The 26209-nt window shown below is 47.8% G+C and overlaps 2 protein-coding genes across 4 annotated transcripts in view; both read left to right on the top strand.

The window, feature by feature from the left end:
- NEMP1 (nuclear envelope integral membrane protein 1) overlaps positions 1-6325 on the top strand; it is a 30411-nt gene extending 24086 nt beyond the window's left edge. Inside the window, exon 10 of one of the 2 annotated variants that reach the window (XM_012469696.2) lies at positions 6250-6325. The gene's annotated coding sequence lies outside the window, so the exon portion shown is untranslated. Of the gene's footprint in view, positions 1-4488; positions 4567-6249 lie in introns of those variants that run through there. The other variant, XM_012469695.2, reaches the window with a different exon arrangement.
- MYO1A (myosin IA) overlaps positions 1-25503 on the top strand; it is a 30835-nt gene extending 5332 nt beyond the window's left edge. Inside the window, exons 1-28 of one of the 2 annotated variants that reach the window (XM_012469693.2) lie at positions 4621-4710; positions 6250-6383; positions 6489-6604; positions 6868-6962; positions 7180-7284; positions 7477-7523; positions 7658-7721; positions 7921-8019; positions 10330-10433; positions 10536-10683; positions 11181-11299; positions 11381-11467; positions 12998-13063; positions 13220-13324; positions 15540-15602; positions 15804-16004; positions 16175-16401; positions 16747-16947; positions 17159-17252; positions 17727-17876; positions 17978-18046; positions 18427-18501; positions 23204-23338; positions 23714-23820; positions 24161-24293; positions 24436-24588; positions 24765-24892; positions 25143-25503. In XM_012469693.2, the coding sequence (XP_012325116.2) occupies positions 6270-6383; positions 6489-6604; positions 6868-6962; positions 7180-7284; positions 7477-7523; positions 7658-7721; positions 7921-8019; positions 10330-10433; positions 10536-10683; positions 11181-11299; positions 11381-11467; positions 12998-13063; positions 13220-13324; positions 15540-15602; positions 15804-16004; positions 16175-16401; positions 16747-16947; positions 17159-17252; positions 17727-17876; positions 17978-18046; positions 18427-18501; positions 23204-23338; positions 23714-23820; positions 24161-24293; positions 24436-24588; positions 24765-24892; positions 25143-25269 (3132 nt within the window). In that variant the 5' untranslated portion in view covers positions 4621-4710; positions 6250-6269 and the 3' untranslated portion in view covers positions 25270-25503. Of the gene's footprint in view, positions 1-4620; positions 4711-6249; positions 6384-6488; positions 6605-6867; positions 6963-7179; positions 7285-7476; positions 7524-7657; positions 7722-7920; positions 8020-10329; positions 10434-10535; positions 10684-11180; positions 11300-11380; positions 11468-12997; positions 13064-13219; positions 13325-15539; positions 15603-15803; positions 16005-16174; positions 16402-16746; positions 16948-17158; positions 17253-17726; positions 17877-17977; positions 18047-18426; positions 18502-23203; positions 23339-23713; positions 23821-24160; positions 24294-24435; positions 24589-24764; positions 24893-25142 lie in introns of those variants that run through there. The other variant, XM_012469694.3, reaches the window with a different exon arrangement.
- The last annotated feature ends 706 nt before the right edge of the window (positions 25504-26209 follow it).

The raw sequence follows: 26209 nt of genomic DNA, 5'->3' as shown, positions 1-26209 counted from the left end.
AAACTTCAATTATGTCTAGGCCTAGCTTCTGCTGTAGGAGTCTGGTACCTTTCATTTTCTTTTATGTATTGGCTGTCTTTGATCTGGGAATCCTTTGTAGTATTCTTATATTCTGTACCTGTCTTCTTTCATCTCAGTTATTTATTATTATTTATTTTTATTTTTTGAGATGGTGTCTTTTTGTCACCCAGGATGGAGTGCAGTGGTGTGATCTCGACTCACTGAAACCTCTGCCTCCCAGGTTCAAGTGATTCTCCTGCCTCAGCCTCTCGAGTAGCTGGAATTACAGGCGCCTGCCACCACGGCTGGCTAATTTTTATATTTTTAGTAGAGACAGGGCTTCACCATGTTGGCCAGGCTGGTCTTGAACTCCTGACTTCAAATGATCCACCCGTCTTGGCCTCCCAAAGTGCTGGGATTACAAGCGTGAACCACTGCACCCTGCCTATTTATTATTATTATTATTGTTTGTTTTTTGAGATGGAGTTTCACTCTGTCACCCAGGCTGGAGTGCAGTGGCGTGATCTTGGCTCACTGCAACTTCTGTCTCCTGGGTTCAAGCAATTTTCCCTGCCTCGGCCTCCAAGTAGCTGGAATTACAGGCACCCACCACCATGCCTGGCTAAATTTTTGTATTTTTTAGTTTAGACGGGATTTTGCCACGTTGGCCATGTTGGTCTTGAACTAACCTCAGGTGATCTGCCTGCCTCAGCCTCCCAAAGTTCATTCTCAGTTATTTAGACTACATGGAAATCCACTGTCTATTTTTTTTTTTTTTGAGATAGTCTCGCTCTGTTGCCAGGCTGGAGTGCAGTGGTGCGATCTTGGCTCACTGCAGTCTCCGCGTCCCGGGCTCAGGCGATTCCCCCGCCTCAGTCTCGAGTAGCTGGGATTACAGGCACACACCACCATGCCCAGCTAATTTTTGGTATTTTAGTAGAGATGGGGTTTTACCATGTTGGCCAGGATGGTGTTGATCTCCTAACCTCATGATCCACCCGCCTTGGCCTCCCAAAGTGCTGCACCCGGCAGTGTCTATTTTTTTTTTAAACAGAAATTTGGCAAGGAGGAAAACAGGATATAGAACACATATAAATTTATGTTGATTAATGCACACTAGTGACATCTTTTCTCCTCTCCCTTCCATAACTACCACTAGGTAAATAAGAGACACAGGTGATCATTAATGGTAGAACTAATAAAAAAGCATAATTGCTAGATACACATCATAGGGTTTTAGTGAGGATAAATAAAGATAAGTTGCGTAAAGCAGTTCTCCAACTTTAAAGTGCATGGGAATCACGTGGAGATTTTGTTAAAATGCAGATTCTGATTCAGTAAGTCTTCCATGGTGCCCAAGAATCTACATTTCTTTCTTTTTTTTTTTTTTTTAAGAGAAAGGATTTTGCTCTGTTCTCAGGCTGGAGTGCAGTAGCATGTTCATAGCTCAGTGCAGCCTGGAACTTTTGGGCTCAAGCATTCCTCCCACTTCAGCCTCCCAAAGATTCTGGATTTCTAGTAAGCTCCCACGTGATCAGATGGTGCTGGTCTGTGGACCTCATTTTGAATAGCAGTGATGTAAAGCACTTAGCTTGTTGCCTGGCACATCTTAGTCCAGTGTAAGTATGATCAATGTTATTAACACCAGATAATTTATGAGAGCCAAGAAGATCCTCTACCACCAAATATCTTCCTCACCATATCTGAAAATACCTGCATTTTTGTTGTGTAACATCTTTTTAAAAGTTAATATCTGTGGGAGGATTAATGAGCGAATTGGCTTAATCAGATTGCTGCCCTCCCAATTTTTCAGAAATCAAATGATTTAGAATTTCTTTCTTTCTTTCTTTCTTTTTTTTTTTGAGAGTTTTGGCTCTTGTTGCCCAGGCTGGAGTGCAATGGTGCGATCTTGGCTCACTGCAACCTCTGCCTCCCAGGTTCAAGCGATTTTCCTGCCTCACCCTCCTCAGTAGCTGGATTACAGGTGCCTGCCACCATGCCTGGCTATTTTTTTTTTTTTTTTTTTTTTTTGTATTTTTGTAGAGACAGGGTTTCACCATGTTGGCCAGGCTGGTTTTGAACTCCTGACCTCAAGTGATTGGCCTCCCAAAGTGTTAGGATTGCAGGCAAGGGCCATTGTATCCGGCTTAGTTTTTTTTTTTTTTTTTTGCCAGCTTCATTGAAGTACAATTTATATACAATAGAATTCGCCAGTTTTAAGTGTACAGATTTGCTAAGTTTTGACAAATGGAGACAGTTGTATAACCACTACCACAATCAGGATATAGACAATTTCTATAACCCCAAAAAGTTACCTCTTGCCCCTTCCATGGTCTAAAATGTTAATGGGGGAGAAAGGAAGGTGATTTAGGAGTCAGAGTAGAGGAAGACTAATAAATTCCAGTCGCTTCAGTTTTGCCTAGAAAGCAGGAGATTAGAAAATCCCAGCTGACTTGGATGCTATTTCATATTTTGTTAATTTAGGCAGACCCACTGGTTCCAGTTTGCCGGGGACTTTCCTAGTTTTAACACTCAAATTTCCATGTCCAGAGAACCCCTTTTGTGTCCCACAGGCAGACCAGTACAGTTGGTTGACCTAGCTGTGACATTCATGTCATTGTTCTTACGCCTGAGATTACCATCTTGTTTTAGAGTCACTTTTCTCATGAGCAAGCACATAGTAGGCATTCAGTTGAGTGAATGGGTGGTCATGCAGATAAACCCCACATGGCTGTAGATTCCTGGCCTAGAGAACATGAGACTTGGGTTTTGGTGCAAGTTCTGCCAGGTTTGCAGTGGTGTGACCCTGGGAAAGTGGTTTTCTCACTCTAGGTCTGTTTCCTCCACTAGTAGATAGGGGATATGTAACCACTTCTGCCTCTAGGACATGGATACTCCTTTACCTACACATGGCATTATGTTTTGATGTTACCTCCACTCAGCTTTCTCTCTTTTCCTTGCCCCCCTCCACCTTCAAATATATGTAGTAGATTAATAAATTATGTAAAGGCAGGTTGATAATAGAACTGCTAATGGGTTGGGCTTATGCACACTGCTTCAGTGAAAGCAATAGAGTTTGGACCTTGCACCAAGCAGCCATAGCTGGGAATTGGACAATCAAGTCTCTGTCTTCAATTAAGTGTCTATAATTACCTAATTTGTTCTTTGTGCATGCCTGGGAGAGAGGATGGTAGGCAGAGGGGGACTACTGTTTTTAGGAATTTTCCTGGCTGCATGAAGGGGTACTTCTTATCTGTCAGAGGGAGCTGTTACAGCATGTCAGGGTCTTAGTAGCCTAGTTCTGAAGAAGAATTAAAATTAGAAATATCAGAACTTGGGTTGCAACCTAGGGCAAACTTAGGGTTAGGGAGCTGCATTCTGTTTCTGATTCTGCATGTACTATCATGGAACTGTGGACACATTGTGTAACCTCTCTGAGTCTGGTGTTTGCCTCGAGTTTTCCATTTTAATGGAGTATCTGTATTGCCTTCTTCAGGGTGGTGCTATTTAGTGAGGCAATACGGAGGGAGTTCAATGAAACTGGGACATCTATACACGTGTAGGGTATTATTATTAATCACTTAATCTCTATGATGGTGCCTGATACATGGGGGAAGGGAAGTGGAGAAGAATTTGGGGATTTTGTCTGCTTAGCTCTCCAAGTAATCTCATTTAACACCCCCTGACTTCCAATAAGATAGGGAAAGTAGGTTTGAGGGAGGTACTTTTTTTTTTTTTTTTTGTGCTAAGAAGACGCTCTTTGTAGAGACAGTTTCTCGCCATGTTGCCCAGGCTGGTCTCGAACTCCTGGGCTCAAGTGATCCTCCCGCCTTGGCCTCTGAAAGTGCTGGGAGCAACCGTACTTGGCCCTACTTGTCTTTTTTTTTTCTTTTTTTTTTTTTTTTGAGACGGAGTTTCGCTCTTGTTACCCAGGCTGGAGTGTAATGGCGCGATCTCGGTTCACCGCAACCTCCGCCTCCTGGGTTCAGGCAATTCTCCTGCCTCAGCCTCCTGAGTAGCTGGGATTACAGGCACGCGCCACCACGCCCAGCTGATTTTTTGTATTTTTAGTAGAGACGGGGTTTCACCATGTTGACCCGGATGGTCTCGATCTCTTGACCTCGTGATCCACCCGTCTCTGCCTCCTAAAGTACTGGGATTACAGGCGTGAGCCACCGCGCCCGGCGGCCCTACTTGTCTTTGACAAAATTCCTGACTTCTCTTTGGGAAATCTTTTCCTTGGCTATAAGTTTCCTTATTCCAGCTTTCATTTCCAAATTTGGGAGACAGTGAAGCAAGAATCTTCCCTTTAGTTAAGCCTCTCAGCTAAAGCCAGGCAAATACCCCTTCCTACCTACAGCAAGCTTGGGTGTCTCCCTCTGGGGCTTCAGGCCTGTTAAGGGTTAAGTGAGCCACACCCTCAGCAGGAACAGCCTGGACTTTGTGCTGAGCAACTGTCTCTGGCCTCTCCTGGTTTGACTGGCGCAGGGAACCTGGGTTGGAAGAGGCAGCAAAAGGGAAAATCAGAACAGTGGACACTGGCAAGAGGAGGGCAGCCTCTTTCCTGGCTTCCCCGAACCATGGACAGCTCCCATTAAGCCACCTCTCCATCCTCGGGGCCGGAACTCCTATGCCCCATTCCTGTCAAATTGAGATTTCATCCACCATTCTCCAAAGGACAGTGAAGTTACACCCTCGTTCCTGTGTTGGGTGAGTCCTACCTTAATCTGTCACTGCATCTCTTTAATACCTTGGAGTGCTCCATTTGGGGCCTGTTGCCTTTTTCCCTTCCCCACCCTCAACCAGTCACATTCCCGCTCCCTTCAAATCCAAATCCAAAGAAGCTGCCGGTTCCCCATCCACCTTCTGCTTCTCATCCTTCCCTGCCAAATCAGTTAAAAGACTTAGCTTTTCGTAAAATCTAGAAAATACAAGAATAGTATGTACTTCGTGGGGATATTGTAAGCACTAAACGAATTGGTGTATGTACAGTGCTTAGAACCCCGCCCAGCTCATGGTAAATGTTGCATGATTCCTAGAGACTGCTATTATTGGTATTCTTATTGCTTCCTCAGGTGTGTCCTCTTGGGAATTGACAAGTGCCCTCTTTTCCTAGAGCTTGGGGAAAGCCAAGTGAAGGGAGAAGGAAGCCTGTGCCCCTTCTTGCCCCACTTCCATTCCTGCTTTCTCTCCGCCCCCACCCAGGTTCAGAGATGCAATAGCCTAGGAGGATGTGTCTCTTTCATTCATGTTTGGGAGTGGCATTGACCATTGTACTAATAATTCTGTTCTGTACCCAGCCACTCTGCCTACTCAGTCTCACAGGAAAGACTGAGAAGGGCCGGGTTTCCTCCTTAGGGAACACCTGCCATGTGCCTTCTGCGTGGGGGCCAAGCCCTGCCACCCTCCCTGCAGCTCCAACTCTGTTCCTTCTTACTCACTCCCACCAAGAAGCTGGGTGTGTCCCTCTGGGACAGAGTCCATGCCAGAAGGTTACAGGAGTGTGTGTAAAAGCTGGAGATGGAAAAATAGAGACAGATCTGTAGCACATCCAGAGGTCTTGACAACTGCTTGTTTGTTGGGGAAGTAAACCTCACTTTCATTTTCTTTGGGAAATTCCAGTCTCTTATGGAGGAACTCCTGCCTCTGTCCTCTATAATTCTGCCTTGTCCAGTTCCCATTTTAAAAATGAAACTCACTGTAGCAATGACAGGGGAGGAGAGATCTTTGGAAGAAAATCTGAAATGGGTATGGGTAGGTTGGGTGTCTTTAATAGGGGCTGTGAGAGGTAAGGCATTGAGAAGAAGCACTGGGGCAGATAGGGAGTCTGGACCCTGGCCAGGGCCCAGTGCAGGAGAGAGAGGGCTTTCTGTACCTGGTGGCAGCACAAGTCTTCACTTACGCTTTCCTCCTCAGCCCTCTCTCCTTCAGTCACAACTCTGCTTCCCCAGTTGTAGCCCACTGGATGCTTGTCTTCCCCTGGTGATCAGAGGCAGGTGTTCCTGTCCCACCTCTGCCCCAACCCCACTAACTCTAACCCAGGTAGCAGGGGATCCCCCCATGTCCTGCTGAGAATTTCAGCCTCCCTTAGCTAGCTTGGGCTGGTCCAGAGGCCTCTCCTAGACTGGGGGCTTTCTTTAGGGCCAGGGCAGGAAGAAAGGAAGGCTCTTTTGGACCTTCTGCCATCCTCCCCTCAGTTACTGGCCCCTAAGGCTGAGCTGACATCAGCAAACTGCTCCTTATCCCCAGGATCAGTGGCCCCTCTGGACATGCCTCTCCTGGAAGGTTCTGTGGGAGTGGAGGATCTTGTCCTCCTGGAACCCCTGGTGGAGGAGTCACTGCTCAAGAATCTTCAGCTTCGCTATGAAAACAAGGAGATTTATGTGAGTGTCATATGGATGTCTATGGCTGTGGATTTGTGGCTGGAGAGGTCACAGGTTCCTGCCTTACCCCCCAGCTGATTCCCTTCACCTTCTTCCTGACTCCAGACCTACATTGGGAATGTGGTGATCTCAGTGAATCCCTATCAACAGCTTCCCATCTATGGGCCAGAGTACATTGCCAAATATCAAGACTATACTTTCTATGAGCTGAAGCCCCATATGTGAGTAGACCAAGGGAAGGCCGACAGGGCCCCAGCTTTTTGACACTGAGGCATCTTAATTTCCTCTGTCTCTTCCCCTGAAGGGGCTTCTCCAGCTTCCCCTTCCTTCCCTGACCTTCTGGAGGTCCCTTCCAAGCCCTGTCACATCTTGCACAGTCTGCTCCAAGTAGAGAGAGTGGGTGAACCTGTGTGCTGGAGATTGAGTGAAAGATGGTGTCTTGAACTGGCTCCACAACAGTCATTGCCCACTTCCTCCCCACAAGCTATGCATTGGCAAATGTGGCGTACCAGTCACTGAGGGACAGGGACCGAGACCAGTGTATCCTCATCACAGGCGAGAGTGGATCGGGGAAGACTGGTGAGGCCCCTGGCTGGGGGAACACATGGAGTCACCTCTGGAACTGCTTCTTTGTCTCTTTCCAAGCCAGTCCTAGACCTGACCCTCCACCCTGCAGAACTTCCTTCCCACTTTTTCTGACTCCAAGGGGTAGTGAGGCACTGGAATGAGGGAAGTTAAGGAGGTGGGGGTATGGGCTGGTCCTGAGTGGGGACCCACAAGTGTTTCTCCTGCACAGAGGCCAGCAAGCTGGTGATGTCTTACGTGGCCGCCGTCTGTGGGAAAGGAGAGCAGGTGAACTCTGTGAAGGAGCAGCTGCTGCAGTCTAACCCAGTGCTGGAGGGTGAGAATTCTGGTCTCTGGCCTCTCCACCCTCCACCTAGCCCTCAGAATCACTCAGCCCTAGACCCTCTTTTCCAGTGCTGCAAAATCACTGCTCTTGTTCAGCCCCCAAAAATCTGTTGGCACGAGGACTGGAATCCCTTCCTCCTTTCCCTTCTCTAGAGTTTCACTTCTCCCCTCCTCACCTCTGCAGCTTTTGGCAATGCCAAGACCATTCGCAACAACAATTCTTCCCGATTTGTGAGTAAATGTCTCCCCACCTGGGAGGAGAGGATATGGGGGCTTGAGAGGGAGGGATGTAGCACAGACCCCTCCTGGGCAGGGTGGTGAGAAGAGGAAGAAGCTAAGTCTCTCTCTCTGGTCTCTCTCTGAAGGGAAAATACATGGATATTGAATTTGACTTCAAGGGATCCCCCCTTGGTGGTGTCATCACAAACTGTACGTGTCTTCCCATTCCACTTACCTATCTTCCACCTGCCTCGGGTAGCCCTTTCTGCTAATCTGTCCCTGTAGAAAGGCAGAATGTTAGACGTCAAGGAGACTTCCCAACCACTAGTAATGCTGGTGATGGAGGCAGAATTGGAGGGAAGACTCGGTATCTCCCAGGCCCTCAGGATGTTTTCTAATTATCTTCCAGATCTGCTTGAGAAATCCCGAGTGGTGAAGCAGCTCAAAGGAGAAAGGAACTTCCACATCTTCTATCAGCTGCTGGCTGGAGCAGATGCACAGCTGCTGAGTATGTGCTTGCATGGGAAAAGCGTCCTCATGAGTGACACATGGCAAAGTCCCCAACCTTCATTCAGTCCCAGAACCCCTGTTGCCTCTGAACCCCTGAAGCCCTCTTCCCTTGAGCTTCCCAGATTTTCCTTGCTGCATTTCCCACTCTGAGCCTCACCCACTTGTTGGGAACAAATTCCTTTACCTGCCTGTTCTCTTACTTTTCTGGGTTTTATTGCCAGGGATATGGCTTCTTGCCTTTTCACTGTTCTTATTCCTGTTTCCTGCCTGGGTTCCGCTTTCCCTGAGCTGGCTTCAAATATGAAACACTCGTCTCCATCTACTTTCCTTTCTACCTTTAATTTAAGGGGATTTCATTAAAGCAGGGAATCAGGCAGAATGTTGTAAGTGTTCAGGAACTTCCAGTGAGCTCCAGCTGAAGCTGTCCTGGGTCTACATCTGCCTCACCTAGGACACTGTTCCTGATTTTTTTTTCATCCATTCAACATCTCTTGAGCACCTACTATGATCACATGTTATACTAGCCTCTAGGGAAACAGAGTTGAGTAAGACATGACCCTGTCCTTGAAGAACTTGTAGTCTTTTAGGGGTAACAGGTATGTGAGCAGATCCATTGTAATATTGTGTGATCGGGGCCATCAGGCCTGTGCAAGTGACTGTAAGAGCAGAAGGCCTAGAGCCCCTTGCCTTGGCCTAGGGAAGAGTCCGTCGCAGCCTGGATGCTCGACTGGCCTGAAGTGGCTCTGGGTAGACATCCCTGGAGGGGCTCGTGGACTTTAAGTCCTACTAGAGTTTGCCTCCCAATCTTCCCCCTGGCTGTGAGCACCATGGGTGTCTGGCACCCAAGAATGTCTCTTTGGTTTCTGGTGATTCTATGCTGGACCTGTGCTATCTCCTTTTCCACTCTTGGAGATCTCTATGATCTCCAGGAACCACTGCAGATCTCATGCTCATTTCTAGCTTAATAGTTTTGGTAGTGTTCAACTTGTCTGCATCACAGGCATTAGTGTCTTGTTCTGGTTGGTTCTGTCACTATTGGTTTAAATCAACTCTGGATGAAGTCTCCCAGGTGTCATCATCCCCAGACTTTCTGACTCATTCTCCCTCCAGATGCCCCTCCTTAGCAGGCTCTTGTTTCAAAATTAGCGTGCCAGGGGGAGCTGCCATTAGAATATAGTTTGAAAGATACTCCCTGATTCTCAGATCATTTGCATACCAGATAATTGACATCCCTCAAACTCCATGATTAACCCAATCCTTCCCATCCTAGGGAAACGGCTTTGATCATTCACTTGATTCATTTATTAAAGAGAAAAGTTCCTGCCTGCCAGACAGGCGTACAAAATATGGAGATGAGAAACACAGTCCTAACACACAAGTTGCTCATTTATGAGTGAGACAGAAAAAAACATAACCTAATCCATATGATATGGGCTGGGATAGAGATTCACCAGTGGGGAACGCAAGAGAGCCACTTGGCTCAGGCCCTCAGCATCAGAGAAAACTTTTTAGAAGAAGTTTCAGGGTCAGGGAACATCCTACCTGCCTTTATTGGTATTCAGTGTTCAAACAATGAATGAGCAACCCAGGCCAAGAGTTGAGGCTGGGGACAGGCAGGAGATATAAGCTTACCTTTCTCCCCTTACCATCACCCTCCAGAGGCACTTGCATAGGATGGAGGGGTTGCTTATTTGTTATTGTTTAGAACCCCGAGGGTGGGGAGAAGAGTTAAATAGGCTTTTGTTTCATAAAAGTTGGGGGAAAACCTAATCAGTATGAGTGTCAAAACCCTAAACGCTACTTAAAAGTGTACTTAAAATTTAGTCTATTAGGCAGAGTGCAGTGGCTCACACCTGTAATCACAGCACTTTGGGAGGCTGAGGTGGGCAGATTGCTTGAGTCCAGGAGTTGAGACCAGCCTGGCCAACATGGCAAAACCCTGTCTCTACTAAAAATACCAAAATTAGCTGGGCATGGTGGCATGCACCTGTAGTCCCAGCTACTCAGAAGGCTTAGGCATCAGAATCACTTGAACCTGGGAGGTGGAGCTTGTAGTGAGCCAAGATTGCACCACTGTGCTCCAGCACAGTGATAGAGTGAGACCCTGTCTCAACAACAACAAAAAATTAGTCTATCATTATAGGAATTAATGATCCCAAAACAAAGGAGGCAGGGGAAGAACCCAAAACAAAAATGGCTCCTTTGAATAAATGAATGAATCCATCAGGGCAAGGGCTGTGAGGTGTCAAGGCTGGAGGGTTCCAGAGAGCCTGGGTACTAACCTCTTCCCCAACACTGGCCCTCCCAGAGGCCCTGAAGCTTGAGCGGGATACAACTGGCTATGCCTATCTGAACCAGGAGGTATCCAAAGTGGATGGCATGGACGATGCCTCCAGCTTCAGTGCTGTACAGGTGGGTACCCAGGGTGGGGCGGGCCTGAGCCCTTAGGTCATCCTCAATTCTCACTGGACTGGCACCAACAGTTCAGGTTTTGATTTCTGTTTTCTGCCTAAGAGTGCAATGGCAGTGATTGGGTTCTCGGAGGAGGAGATTCGACAAGTGCTAGAGGTGACAGCCCTGGTGCTAAAGCTGGGAAACGTGATGGTGGCTGATGAGTTCCAGGCCAATGGGATACCAGCAAGTGGCATCTGTGATGGGAGAGGTCTGCACCCTACCCTGCTGGATCCCCAACCCAGGCCTTGAATCTCCTACTTTAAGTCGTGTCCTTCTACCATCTCTAGCATAATTGACTTCGCCCTGATGCAGCCCCACTCAGCCCACTCCTGAGTTCTCCACTAAACAGACTCATTGAGAACTCCCAATGAAACATATTGGAATGAGGTTTTGAAATTTGATAGACCTAGGTCTGGAAATTCTCTGAGTCTGAGTTGATTCTTTTGCAGAATGGGGTAATGACACCTAATTCAGGAGATTCTCATATTAAAGTAGATGATACATACAAAGTGCCCAGATCCCCCTTTTTCTGCCCCCCAGCTCCCTGAGATTCCTCCAAGGGCCATGTTTTGGATTGGCTGCAATGACTTCTCCAGTGAGACCCCAGGACACCAGTTTCTCAGGCAGTTTCACATATCAGATTGCGGTCCCTCCCCTGAGAGAAAGCTGCCTCTAAGGACATGCTGTACTTTCTCATTACCTCAGGTGTTCAGGAGATTGGGGAGATGGTGGACTTGAGTTCAGAGGAACTAGAGAGAGCTTTGTGCTCAAGGACCATGGAAACAGCCAAGGAAAAGGTGGTCACTGCACTGAGTGTCATGCAGGTAAGGGGCTCAGTGGAGTGGAGGGGTCTGTTTTGACTCTGTTCTGTGATGGCACCCTAACCAGCTGGGCCTCACCCACAGGCTCAGTATGCTCGGGACGCCCTGGCTAAGAACATCTACAGCCGCCTCTTCAACTGGATAGTGAATCGAATCAATGAGAGCATCAAGGCAAGTGGCCACTCTCCTCTCTCAATGCTCTCCTGTCTGCCTCACCTTCTTGCCCAAACCTTGGTTTCTGAGATGAGCAGAGTAGGGAAGATGACAGGGAGGGTACAGTTCTTTCCAACAGTGTGTTGTCATAGAAGCATCACTGACTTTTGAGTTAGACAATCTGGATCCATTATCTACTAACCAGTCATGTGGACTTTCAATTTCACAAAGATTCTGGGGCTCAGTCTCCTGATTTGGAAATGCCCACTAAGAAACACTAATGTGCTGGGTGTGGTGGCCCATGCCTGTAACAGGACTTTGGGAGGCTTGGGTGGAAGGATTGCTTGAGCTCAGTAGTTCAAGATCAGCCTGGGAAATACAGTGAGACCCCAACTCTCTATTTTATGAAAAAAAGTAAATAAAAACTATTTAAGAAACACTAGTGCATGCCTACCTGCTTCACAGGGTTTAATGAGGATCAGATAAATTATGTAAATAGTTATCGTATGATTCCACAATTCCCACTCCTAGGTATATATCCAAGAGAACTGAAATTAGATGTCCTCACTAAAATTTGTACACAAATGTTCATAGAAGCCTTATTTGTAACAGTCAAAAAGTAGAAACAGCCCATATAACCATCTGCTGATGAAGAGATAAACAAAATGTGGTATATCTGTACAAAAGAATGTTATTTGGCCACAAAAATAATGAAGAATGAAGTACTATACATGTTTCAAGATTGATGAGCCTTGAAAACATTAAGCTGAGTGAAAGAAGCTAGTCACAAAAGGCCACATTTTGTTTGATTCCATTTATATGAAATGTCCAGAATAGGCAAATCCGTAGAGATGGGAAGTAAGTCAATGACTGCCAAGGGCTGGGGGGAGAGGAGTATAGGGAGTGACTAATAATGGGTATAGGATTTCCTTTAGGGGGTGATGAAAATGCTCTGAAATTAGGTAGTAGTGATGGTTGTAGAACCTTTCAAATATACTAAAAAGCCACTGAATTGTACATGATATGTGAATTATATTCAGTAAAGCTGTTATTAACAAATTATCCTGATGGAAGTGCTATCTATTTAGAAGCTATTACTGACAGGTAGTAGGATAAGAAGGGATTTAAGTCTAGGCTTGGGTAAGTATCTATCCTTCTAAAGTTTGACTTTTTCATCTGTAAAATGGGAATACTAATACCTTATAAGGTTATGATAAGCCTTAAATAAACCTATGGACTCTTTTGTAGAATGCTCTACAAATATAAGAGATAGTTATTATCCTGAGAGGTTTTAATGTCTTTCTACCTGGTACCATGGGAGCACCCTCCTGGAATCTATCTGTATCTTCCTTTTCCTCCTTTCCTCCCTCTTTGCCTGTCCTTTACTGCGTGGAGGAGGGAGAGTGAAATCACAACAGTTCCTTTCCAGTTTGGCAAAGCTCTTGCTAATTCTGTTTAACCCATACTCCAACCCCATCTGCTCCAGAAGGACCTTTCCTGGTGTGCAGAGGGGGCCTGTTCTCAGATTTATCTTTCCCTCCTCTTCAGGTGGGCATCGGGGAAAAGAAGAAGGTAATGGGAGTCCTTGATATCTACGGTTTTGAGATATTAGAGGTGAGGGCGCCTCACCTCAGCACCCTGCTCCCCTAAGTTTAGAGGTGGACAGCCTCACAGCGGGCAGGTGGGGGGAAGTTGTGAGGGAGGGGAGGTAGGGCTGAGAGGGAGAAAATGTCTTGGAGTGATCTCTCTAACCTGTGCACCCTCTCTCAGGATAACAGCTTTGAGCAATTCGTGATCAACTACTGCAATGAGAAGCTGCAGCAGGTGTTCATAGAGATGACCCTGAAAGAAGAGCAAGAGGAATATAAGAGAGAAGTAAACTAAGTCTTTTCTACTTCCCCCTCTTAAACAACTTCTAGTAATATGCCAGAGCTTCTTTTCTCCTTGTTGACAATTTCCTCTAAGTCATCCCTAGATGGGAACACAGAGGACAAAATGTTGCCCTTGCATAGTAGATCATTCCAAGGAGCCGCAGTGGCTTGGACCAGTTGTCCTGGCGCTTGAGGAGGCAAGGCTATGCGTTCAAAGCCAACCTGGGCAACATAAGAACCTCTCATTCATTAAAAAAAAAAAAAATTTTTTTTGGCCAGGCGCGGTGGCTCACGCCTGTAATCCCAGCACTTTGGGAGGCCGAAGCGGGCGGATCACCTGAGGTTGGGAGTTCAAGACCAGCCTGGCCAACATGGTAAAACCCTGTCTCTAAAAAAAATAATAAAATTAAAAAAAAAAAAGTAGATCATTCCAGCATTACCAAGTAGCCCTAATCCTCTGCTCTCCATCCTCCATTTCCGTGGCTTACCATTCCAGGCCAGGCAAGGCAGGGGGCACATTGATGAAAGGGTGCATGTGTGGAAAGTCCTGACAAGAGGGAAGTGACATCTGTACTTGGCCTATGGCAGACTGTGAGCCAAATATAGAAAGGACATTTCTCCTGGGCTTAGCCCAACCACATCTCTTTCTGTGCCCTTCTCTAACATCTCAGAGCCCTTGGTCTTCCCCAGGCCCTAGCTACTGTTGCTGTCCCTTCTTGTAACACCATGATCCCAGACTTCCTCACCAGAAGTGCCCCATGGCTCCAATATCTATGGCTAGGTGTTAGAAAAGCTCTCTGAGCTCATTCCCTTCAAAGTGTTAATGGCTGAGTCTCACGCATCAAAACCCTCCCAGGGATGTTCCCTTGTAAGTTCTCAGGAATCGGTTGTAACAGAATTTCAGACAATGTGGTCACAATGTGTGAAACAGTTTTTTTAGTTATTTTATGTGTTTTAATTTTAACAGTTTAAATGATCAAATACATAATACATTTCCATGCTTCAAAATTCAAAAAGCTTAGAAAGTATATAAGGAAAGGTTTCCTCCTACTTCTGCCCCTAGACTCCTAGTTCCTCTCCCTACCCAGAGGCAACCAACACGGGCCTCCTTTCAGAAGTCTCTTACACATATGCAAGCAAATTTATAAATATATTTTTCCACAAAAATCTATACAAATGGCAGTAAATACACTCTGTTCTGTACTTTGTTGTCATCACGTAACAAGATCTTTCCATATCAGTATGTAAGGATGCTTTTATATAGTATTTTAAGGATATCATAATTCCTTTAACTGGTTGGGGAAGGTATTTTGGGGATGAAGTGGGAGGGCAACTTAATTTAATTCTGTTTTCTGTAAAGATCTGTGATAGAGGGAGGAAAGAAAGACCTATGCTTCCCAGCCATACCTAGGAATGTCTCAGCCTGAGGCATCTGGCCCTTGGGTGGGATCAGGAGCTATCCTGTCTGTAGGCCTGATGCCCAGCAGGTCCCCAAAGTAGAGAACAATTATCTTTGTGTCTTCTGCTTTTGTACCATTCTTGCTTTTCAAAAAATTATATAGTCTCAAAGTCTCATGTAGATAAGGTGGTTCCTAAAGAGTAGCCCTAGACCAGCAGCATCAAAATCACCTGGAAACATGTTGGAAATATAGATTCCAGGCCTATATCCCAGACCTGTTGAATCAGAAACTTAGGGAGTGGGACCCAGTGATCTGTATTTTAATAGCCTTCAGGTGATTGTGTTGCACACTCAAGTTTGAGAATCACTGATATAGATCTTCGAAGATGTAACCCATTAGCCCTGTTGTTTGATGATAAACTCTCACTCACGTGCTGTGGTTTTATAGAGCACAGAGTAGTGTGGCCACTGTTCCACATACACATGTATCCTTCCCCACTCCCACATCGGAAATCTCTATCCTAATCTTCACTCAACATTTTACACTTTCCTCTCCACCCTACACCACCTACAGGGATCTCTGCACTGTCTCACTCTCTCACAGCTGCTCCAGTTCCTTCCGTGTGTCTGTCTACCCACTCCACAAATTCTCCACCAACCTTGGAGGGATGGAGACAAAATAGAAATCATACCAAAGACCCCTGTGAACTATGGGGCTTTCTGATGTCCTTTGTTGGGTGGGTGAAAGGCTGGATCTGGTGAGGTCTCTGGAGACTTGTCTTGGACCGGTTCCCTGTAATTTGTTGTCTCTCCTGACCAGGGCATACCGTGGACAAAGGTGGACTACTTTGATAATGGCATCATTTGCAATCTCATTGAGCACGTGAGTTATCTTTCTCTTATCTGTGGGACTTGCCCTTCCAGACTGCCTGAACATCCTTCCCCTGTCTCTTCCTGATTCCTCACTTGGTAAGCACAGTAAAGAGGGCAGAAAATGAGAAGGGGGAAGAGGGGGAAGCAATGAGAACGTGGACATCTTGGAGGACCAGATTTAGGTTGGGTTTCTTTTGTTTCCCTGGCCCAGAATCAGCGAGGTATCCTGGCCATGTTGGATGAGGAGTGCCTGCGGCCTGGGATGGTCAGTGACTCGACTTTCCTAGCAAAGCTGAACCAGCTCTTCTCTAAGCACAGCCACTATGAGAGCAAAGTCACCCAGAATGCCCAGCGTCAGTATGACCACACCATGGGCCTCAGCTGCTTCCGAATCTGCCACTATGCGGGCAAGGTGAAATAACAGGGCTGGAGGGCAGAGATTAGGGCCCAGGCCCAGGTTGAAGGCAATAGGGGAGGAACCTGGGGAAAGTGAGAGTCTGGAATACTTCACAATGAGACTGGGAGAGCCAAGTGCTAGGACAAGGTTGTGGGGTCTCCAAACCAATAACCGCTCCTTTACAGGTAACATACAATGTGGCCAGCTTTATTGACAAGAATAATGACCTACTCTTCCGAGACCTGTCACAGGCCATGTGGAAGGCCCAGCACCCCCTCATTCGGTCCTTGTTTCCTGAGGGCAATCCTAAGCAGGCATCTCTCAAACGACCCCCGACTGCTGGGACCCAGTTCAAGAGTTCTGTGGCCATCCTTATGAAGAACCTGTATTCCAAGAACCCCAACTACATCAGGTGACATGCTGGCATGCAGGGGAACATGCTACATATGTGATGGCATGTGCAGGGTCCTTGTGCTGTAGAGCATGTTCTTGTGGAGGTGCCTCTGGAATAAGGATATTAGAAGTCCTTTCCTCACAGAAACCAGAGCCAGATAAGGAGCTGAGAGTCCCATAGGAGGAGAGCATCAGATTCAGTAGGGAATACTTAGAAGTGAGTGAAACTTGGGAGGCCAGTGTGTCTACTTTCTTTGAAAATTTTCAACGAAGTGGACTGTGTGAAGCACAGGGGTGTAGGATGGGCTACACTGGAAGTGGTTTCAGCTCCTGAAGCCTGTACCTTACCCTGCCTCCCACCCAGGTGCATAAAGCCCAATGAGCATCAGCAGAGAGGTCAGTTCTCTTCAGACCTGGTGGCAACTCAGGCTCAGTACCTGGGACTGTTGGAGAATGTGCGGGTGCGACGGGCAGGCTATGCCCACCGCCAGGGTTACGGGCCCTTCCTGGAAAGATACCGATTGCTGAGCCGGAGCACCTGGCCTTGCTGGAATGGGGGAGACCGGTAAGCCCCCATGGGGAGATGGGCATCAGGAAAGGGCAGTGCAGGAAGAGACCTGGAGGTGTCGTGCACATCTGTTGAAGCTGGGTGAATGGATACTTGAGAGAATGAATTGAATGATCACTTCTTGGAAGCTGAAAGGATTAGGGGAAAGGTGGAAGAAGACTCTCTCCTGAGGTACCCTTCTGCAGCTCTCCATCATTTGCTTCCATAGGGAAGGTGTCGAGAAGGTCCTGGGGGAGCTGAGCATATCCTCAGGGGAGCTGGCCTTTGGCAAGACAAAGATCTTCATTAGAAGCCCCAAGACTGTGAGTTAGAGAATGCACTTGCATTTGGTGAGGGTGGAAGGTGGAAGAGTGAGAGCCCACCTGAGAAAGGCTGGAGGGGGAGGGAGCATGTATAATGTGGAATGGATAGAGGTTGGGAAGTTTCCTGTCTGCAGGAACCTTATCCCTGGAAACTGAACTCTTGGGTTCCTAAACTGCCCTGAACCTGGGGAGCTCCGTGCTGCATGGCTCTAAGTGCCTCTGCCTGAGGCAGAACTCTTGAGGGTTGGGGTGATGTGCTGCTCGTGTCTGATTTCCCAACATCTAGCTCAATGCCTGCTACAGAATTAGAGTTCAGTAGATGCTTGTTTACTGAATGAATAAATGAATGAACTAAGAAGACAAAGGAATGATCAAATAAGGCCTGTTTGAGAAGCCTCAGTACTGTTGGGGTACAGGAGAGGAAAGCACTGTTCCTCTGGGCCAGTCTCTCTGTCCCACCCTTCCACTTCACAGCTTTTCTACCTTGAAGAGCAGAGGCGCCTGAGACTCCAGCAGCTGGCCACACTCATACAGAAGATTTACCGAGGCTGGCGCTGCCGCACCCATTACCAGCTGATGCGAAAGAGTCAGATCCTCATCTCCTCTTGGTTTCGAGGAAACGTGGTATAGTCACCCCCAAAGTCCCATCCCGTTCACTCTAATAGGGAGGGTGGGAGGTGGCTCAGGAGGTGCCTTTTTTCTAACAACTCCCATGTTTTCTACAGCAAAAGAAACACTATGGGAAGATAAAGGCATCCGTGTTGTTGATCCAGGCTTTTGTGAGAGGGTGGAAGGTAATGGAGAGTGGAAGAGGGGTTTCCTCGCATTTTTCCTCCTGGATTGTGCCACCTGCTGGCTACAGCAGCAGAGAGCTAGTCCTACCTGCACCCAGGCCATACCTCTGTGTATCAGCCTGTCCATGTGTGGGTGGGTGCCTGGGAGTGAGAGGCCTGTAGGGGAGACCTGTGTAGGTGTCTGGGTGTGTGGATGCCTAACTTGGCAGCAGAACTTTGCCTTCTGCTCTAAGTGTCCTCACTGCCGACTTGTCTATTTCCTCTCTCCAGCTACAATCTCAGCTCTTTATCTTCCTCTGTTCTTTGTGTGGTTGAAAAATAGTAGAACCTCTTCTAGAATCTATCTTCACTTTGGCTCCTTTCTTGTACTTTTCTGCCAGGCCCGAAAGAATTATCGCAAATATTTCCGGTCAGAGGCTGCACTCACCTTGGCAGATTTCATTTATAAGAGCATGGTAAGTGGTAGCGGTTAGGGTGGATATTGGGGGTGAAGCAGGGAGATACAGATTTGGGAGATGGGTTTGAGAAGAGGCAACCCAAACCTTTCCTCCAAGAGTTTCCTCAGTCTGCATGTACTTAAGTCCTAGGAGAAGAGGGGATGGGCAGCTACCTGCAGGGAGCAGGTCCCAGCGCCTTGGACTCAGGGGCAGAATCAAGCAGTTTGGCATGAGTGGACACTGCAGATGACCTTATGGTCACCTTATGGCAGAAAGAGGTCTCAGCACACCCATCATCTGGTCTATGGGCAAATAGGCTTGTGAAGAGCCTGGGGCTGGATGTTTAACAACAGTTGAAGAGGCTAAGCCTCATTGAAGAGTAGAGTGATCTGCACACTAGCCCAACCTCCCAAGATCCATTTTAGGGTTGGGGTGAAGGTGGGGGAATTATGTCTTCCTTCTACTTCCTCTGAAACTATTGTGGGTGAGTCAGAAAGTAAATCTTAGGAAGGACCTATCCTAATTCTGGAGGACTTGGGTCAGACTGGGTAGAAAGACCCACCTGGAAGGCCTACACAATCAAACTTACAGGCAATTCCCAGGGGGAGAGAAACAAAGACAGAAGAGTAACTTCTGGAGGTATCAGTCAGATAGTAATGGTGCTTCTGAGAAGTGTCAGGGAGGAAACCAGGGAGGGAGAAGCACTTCCAATGAAACCCTGGGAAAGGCCAGAAAGAAGGAGGAAGAGCATGAGGTCTTGGACTGGGGCTGGAGCAAATTGTAACTGACCTCCACTGATTGGGTTTTTGACCATAGTTAGGACCCTGACTGTGCTCATTCAGACATGAGTCACATTTGCCTGCAGCTGCTCTTTGTTGTTCAAGAATCTGGATCCCCCAGCTCAAGAGAGGAGTGGGTGCTCTGAAGCTCCGGGCCTCCTTTTTGCCTTCCTGAGCCTTCATTTGCTCATCCTCTTCCCCTCCCCAGGGAAGTTCCATCTTCCAGGTCTCTTTAGTTGCCTGGTCGCCTCTTGTGGTGGTGCTAGAGCATCCACCTTCCCACCGTACGTACGTCTTGCTACACACCTGAGACTTGTAATCTGATTTTGCTCTTATCTCCTGACTGCTCTTCTTCCTCCTTTTGTTTTACCTGTATATTGTCAGGCAGCTACTAAATGTCAACCCAGAAGCTGCTGGGTTTAGACCAGGGTCTCAATAAATCACACCCCCACAGAAGCCTGCAGCCACTGGGCACTGATCCCCCCAGTGTTTCTGATTATTCCAGTTTGCAATTGCCTTGACTGTAGCTAATGATAGTACCCATTATCTTTTGTTTTATTTTTATTTATTTATTTACTATCACTCTTGTCACTGAGGCTGGAGTGCAAGGCATGATCTCGGCTCACTGCAGCCTCTAGCTCCTGGGTTCAAGGGATTCTCCTGCCTCAGCCTCCTGAGCTGGGATTACAGGCACGCACCACCATGCCCAGCTAATTTTTGTATCTTTAACAGAGACAAAGTTTCACCATGTTGGCCAGGCTGGTCTTGAATTCCTGACCTCAAGTGATATGCCCATCTTGGCCTCTCCAAGTGCTGGGATTACAGGTGTGAGCCACTGTGCCCAGCCTATTTTTTTTTGGAAGTGGAATCTTGTTCTGTCGCCCAGGCTGAAATGCAGTAAGCATGATCTCAGCCACCCTAGTAGCTGAGACCACAGGCACATGCCACCACGCCCAGCTAATTTTTTCTATTTTTGGTAGAGATGTGGTTTCACCATTGTTTCACAGGCTGGTCTCAAACTCCTGAGCTCAAGGGATCTGCTCATCTTGGCCTCCCAAAGTGCTGGGATTACAGGCGTGAGCCACTGCACCTGGCCTTACCCATTATCTTTTGAACACTTACTATGCATTAAGCTCTTTACATTAATTAACTCTAATACTTTCAACAACCCTGTGAGGTAGTCTCTTTTCTTTCTCCCATTTTATAGTTAAAAAGCCAAGCCTCAGAGATGTTAAATAACTTGCCAGGGGTTCCACAGCTATAAGTGGTAAAGCTGGGATACAAACTATTTGACTCTAGAGCTTTAAACACTGCCTAAGACCGCCCCCCCACCCAATAGATGCTTAGGCAACCTGTGGCTCTAGGCAGACCTGGGGGCAGGAGGGCTGCATAGGGAAAGACAGAACATTCTAGATCTAGAAAAAAATAATAAAAAGAAGAAAGCCTTCAGAAGCTCCACACTAATTGGAACAAAGAGGATTATGACAGATGCTTAGACATATTGTTGAATTATTAATAAATAAAATCAGACCAGGGACTAGGGACTCCAGGATGATTAGAGGCCTTTCCAGGCCCAGATCCCGTGGACCAAACCTACCAGACCTGTAGTCTGAGGCTACAGTGAGCTCGGATAGTTCCTGCAGTTACAGCAATTTACTGTGTGTTCTGCCTCTTTTGATTTAATTTTTTTTTTTTTTTGAGACGGAGTTTCGTTCTTGTTACCCAGGCTGGAGTGCAATGGCGCGATCTCGGCTCACCGAACCTCCGCCTCCTGGGTTCAGGCAATTCTCCTGCCTCAGCCTCCTGAGTAGCTGCGATTACAGGCACGCGCCACCATGCCCAGCTAATTTTTTGTATTAGTAGAGACGGGGTTTCACCATGTTGACCAGGATGGTCTCGATCTCTTGACCTCGTGATCCACCCGCCTTGGCCTCCCAAAGTGCTGGGATTACAGGCTTGAGCCACCGCGCCCGGCCTTCGATTTAATTTTTTAACTTGTTGATTTTCTTAGGTGTGGTAACAGAGTTACGATTGTGTAAGAGAATGTCCCAGTTCTTGGGAGAGGCATGCTGACATTTTAGGGTAAAATGTCATGATATCTGTAACCTACTTTAGGTTGGTAGGGTAACAAGGATTTGTGTAAATGTGTGTATGCATGTATTCATATGCACATATATGTGTGTATGTGTTAGAACACACAGTGCAAGGTGTTAACATCAGTTGGTGAATTTAAATGAGGGACATACAGTATACAGATGTTAATTATATCAATTTTTCCAACTTTTCTGTAAGTTTAAAAACTTTCAAAATAATAAATAAGCTATATTGAATTTTAAAAACTTACATCATATTATGCTACTATTCTGCATAAACTCTCCAATGATGTTCCATCTGTTCCATTTCACTCCTTACCATAGCCTACAAGGCCTATCATGATCTGCACCGACCAACTCTCTGATCCTCTCTCTTCCTGCTCAAGTGATTCTGGTCATGCTTTTTTTTAATATATATATATATATATATATAAAGATGGAGTTTTGCTCTTGTTGCCCACGCTGGAGTGCAATGACGTGATTTCTGCTCACCACAACCTCCGCCTCCTGGGTTTAAGTGACTCTCCTGCCTCAGCCTCCCAAGTAGCTGGGATTACAGGCATGCGCCACCACGCCCAGCTACTTTTGTATTTTTAGTAGAGATGGGGTTTCTCCATGTTGGTCAGGTTGGTCTCGAACTTCTGACCTCAGGAGATCCACCTGCCTCAGCCTCCCAAAGTGCTGGGATTACAAGCATGAGCCCCCATGCCTGGCAGCTTTTTGTTTTGTTTTTGAGATGGAGTCTTGCTGTCACCCAGGCTGGAGTGAGACCTGGGATCCTGACTTATAACAACTCAGTATCTAGGAGAGGGAGATGTTTTCCATGCAAATAACTATAGTACAAAGACAAGTGTATGCAAAGTGCTGTGGAGCTTCAAAGGAAGGAGCAGCAATCCGGGGCCTGGGGAATCAGGGAGGGCTTTGTGTTGGTCTCTCAGGTTGGCAGTCAAGAGAGCAGCGGGAGCCAAACCACACAGTCATCATGCTTGGGCTGGGGAGGGGGCATGGGAAAGAGTCCTATCTGGGTGGTGTGCCTGGGAAATGCAGGGGTCCTGTGACATGAGGCTGGGCTCTAAGTGTCATGGAGTAAACCAGAGAGAGAGAAGCACTTCCAGTGAAACCTTGGGAAAGGCCAGAGAGAAGGAGGAAGAGCATGGGATCTTGGACAGAGGCTGGAACAAATTGTAACTGACTGCCACTGATTGGATATTTTACTGTGGTTAGGACCCTGACTATTGCACATTCAGACATGAGATACATTTGCTTGCAGCACTTCTTTGTAGTTCAAGGGTCTGGATCCCTCAGCTCAAGAGAGGAATGGGGGCTCTGAAGCTCTGGGCCTCTTCATTGCTCCCTGAACCTTCATTTGCTCTTCCTCCTTTGCTCCTTCATTTGCTCCTTCTTCCTTTGAATGGAGGCTGACATGTTTGGACTTGACTGATGTGAGAGGAGGGGAAATTTGGTACCTAGCCAACAGTTGACACAGTGGCTGCCACCTGTAGGCAATTGTGAACAGAGGGAATACAAAGCTACAGGGGTAAAACAATGGGACCAGCTTTCATATTGGTTCCTTTTACGTCACTGCCCTGGGTAGCAGGTCTCTGGTTGGAACTAATCCTTCTCTCCCTCCAGTCTCCTATTCATGCTCTTACCTCCCAGCCTCAAGCCTGCACCTAATGCTGAAAAAGATCTAAGAGGTGACTCCTTTCCATCTCTTCAGCAGCACCCCTTGCTTCTCACTGTGGGTTAACTTCCTCCTTTGAAGTAGCAGGATCTGGGTGCCAGTTTGCCTGCTAGGAAGTGTTTCTTCTCATCACTCCACTCCCAATCCCCCTGCTCCCAACCCAGGTACAGAAATTCCTACTGGGGCTGAAGAACAATTTGCCATCCACAAACGTCTTGGACAAGACGTGGCCAGCAGCCCCCTACAAGTGCTTTAGCACAGCAAATCAGGAGCTGCAGCAGCTCTTCTACCAGTGGAAGGCAAGTGGAGCCCAGGAACCCCTCCTCTCATTTCGTCTTTTTTTTTTTTTTCCTCCTGATGATTTTCCTCTTTTGCCTCCCTCTTCTCTGTTTTTCCCATTTAAAAAATTGTGGTAAAATCTATGTAACATACAGTTTACCATTTTAACTGCGTTTAAGTATACAGTTTAGTGGCATGAGCTACATTCATTTGTTGTGCAACCATCACTGCCTCGATGGTCCTGCAGCCCCAGCCTCTCCCTGAGGTGTTTAGTGCCTGTCCTTTTTTCTCGAACTCTCTCCTCTCCTGGTGTCTTCTAGTCCATATTTCTTACCTCCCTCCCCAGCCTGCCCTCCCACTCTATGATTTTAGCTCCTGTCCCTCCTTCCTCACAGTGCAAGAGGTTCCGGGATCAGCTGTCCCTGAAGCAGGTAGAGATCCTGAGGGAAAAGCTCTGTGCCAGTGAACTGTTCAAGGGCAAGAAGGCTTCATATCCCCAGAGGTGAGGACCTCCCGGACCCTGCACAGCCAGTTCCATCAGGTGGTGGTTCTCAAACTTGAGTCTGCCTCAGAATCATCTGGCAGGATTGTCATCCCCAGGCGCTGTGCCCCTCCTCAGAGTCTCTGATCCAGCAGGTCTTGGGGTAGGGCCCAAAATTCGCCTTTCTAACAAGTCCCCAGGTGGTGCTGATGTCTTGGTCCTGGACTGTGCTCTGTGGAGCACTGACAGAGGATACATGGATGTGGGGAAGGGCCCAGGAGGACTAGGATGGGAGCTCTGGAGGTGGGGGAGAGGCCTTATGGGGCCTTGTTTTCACCACACACCTCCCATGTGTTCTCAGTGTCCCCATTCCATTCTGTGGTGACTACATTGGACTGCAAGGGAACCCCAAACTGCAGAAGCTGAAAGGTGGGGAGGAAGGCCCTGTTCTGATGGCAGAGGCTGTGATGAAGGTCAATCGTGGCAATGGAAAGGTAAAGGGCCTGCGGGCAGAACTCCTCTGCAGAACTGTGGGCCAGCAGCTGGAAAGTGGATAGCAGGCTGTGTGTGTGCCCTGCCTGGTGGAGTGGGGGCAATAATCCTGCCTTTCCTCATCCTTTCCTATTCTATCCCTAGACTTCTTCTCGGATTCTCCTCCTGACCAAGGGCCATGTGATTCTCACAGACACCAAGAAGTCCCAGGCCAAAACTGTCATTGGGCTGGACAATGTGGCTGGGGTGTCAGTCACCAGCCTCAAGGATGGGCTCTTTAGCTTGCATCTGAGTGAGGTATCAGAGTCAGGTGGGGCAGGCCTTGGACTGGAGAAGGTGGTATGCATCCCAGGACTGGGGCAGGCCAGAGGTGATGGGGACCAGACCTTTCGCTTTGGGCCATTGCCATCCCTCAGGCTGCTCCTGGAGAGAAAAAATGAATCCCTTCCCTGCTATTTTTCCCTCTTTCTAAGATGTCATCCGTGGGCTCCAATGGGGACTTCCTGCTGGTCAGCGAGCATGTGATTGAACTGCTGACCAGAATGTACCGGGCTGTGCTGGATGCCACGCAGAGGCAGCTTGCAGTCACCGTGACTGAGAAGTGAGGCCATGAGTTGGGGTGAGGGGTGGCTTAGGGCAGACAGCCAGGCTGATGGTCATTGTGACCAGGATCAGAAAGCGAAGCATGTAGGGCAGGGCAGGGCAGGGCTTGGAGGTGTTTCTCAGACCCCCAAACCAGATTCTCTGGGGCCTCGAGTCCTCTGACTTGCATGATGGGGGAGCTATCATGGAAATGCAGGAGTCAGGTAAAGGGATTGGCACTAGATTTGGTTCTTCTGTTCCCTCTCCAGGTTCTCAGTGAGGTTCAAGGAGAACAGTGTGGCTGTCAGGGTCGTCCAGGGCCCTGCAGGTGGTGACAACAGCAAGCTACGCTGCAAAAAGAAGGGGAGTCATTCCCTGGAAGTGACTGTGCAGTGAGGAGGGGGCACCATGCAGAGATGGCAGCTGCTTCCTCCTGGCCAGCACTAACCCCCCTTTGCCCTCCTGTGTGGGAAGATCTCTGTCTAACCCCTCTGATCGTGGGGCACAGCTTGGGGATTAAATTACCTTGAAGAGGACCCTTGTCCCAAACCCTTCTAGTTCTCTCCTCCAAAAGTAGCTTCCTGCCACCCTCAGCCTCTCTGCCCACTAATAAAACATGTGCCTTGGAAAGGTTTGGTCAGGGTGGGTGGGTCCCTGTTCCCCATGTCTTTTCACCCAGGTGTACTTAGACCCCTGCCCCCCATGCCCTTGTTCCTCCTCAAGCTTCTTGGAGCCAGCTAGTGAGGTAATAAGAAAAGAAAAGAAGGGAAATTGTCTTCAGGCTCCTTGACCGGCTGAGCTCTGCGGGGGTTTGGAGAGACTGAGGGGGGTGGGGGTGCTGCGGGAAGAGTTAAGGATGGGGCTCAGGTCGCAGGTGGCCAGTGGACTGATTCATTAAGTGTGTCCCTGGAGGTTCTTGAAGAAGTGAGCATCCCTGTCTTGGCAGAAACTGGGATCCTTTGGTGATTTAGCCTGAAAAGCGGCCCAAGGCTAGAGGGCTCACGTATGCTGGGGGCGCGGGGGATTGCAGGGTCCCCTGTAGCTGGGAACGCCATCACCCTTGTACTCCCATACACAGCACAGGGCTGCATCACACCAGCCTCCCTGGCACCCCCTTCCTTCCCACACACCCATGGCCAAACTGCTGCCGATGGTTATCTTGCTGGTTATCTTGCTTGACGCTGTCCCACAGCTGGGGCCTGCAGCGGGTAGCACTTCACTGGGAGGCTCCCTCATCAAGACCCTCCCATGCCTGTGAACTGGCCCTTTCCTCTCTTCTTCCTTTATTTTTTCTGCATCATCGTCATTATCTTTTTCTCACCCTCCAATAATCTCA

The sequence above is a fragment of the Aotus nancymaae genome, unplaced genomic scaffold (genome assembly GCF_030222135.1).
Source record: "Aotus nancymaae isolate 86718 unplaced genomic scaffold, 86718_ANA_hifiasm-v0.15.2.pri h1tg000016l, whole genome shotgun sequence".
In the NCBI taxonomy this organism is placed as follows: domain Eukaryota; kingdom Metazoa; phylum Chordata; class Mammalia; order Primates; family Aotidae; genus Aotus; species Aotus nancymaae.
Note: the sequence above shows the minus strand (reverse complement) of the source record. Positions and strands in the feature narration are given on the sequence as shown.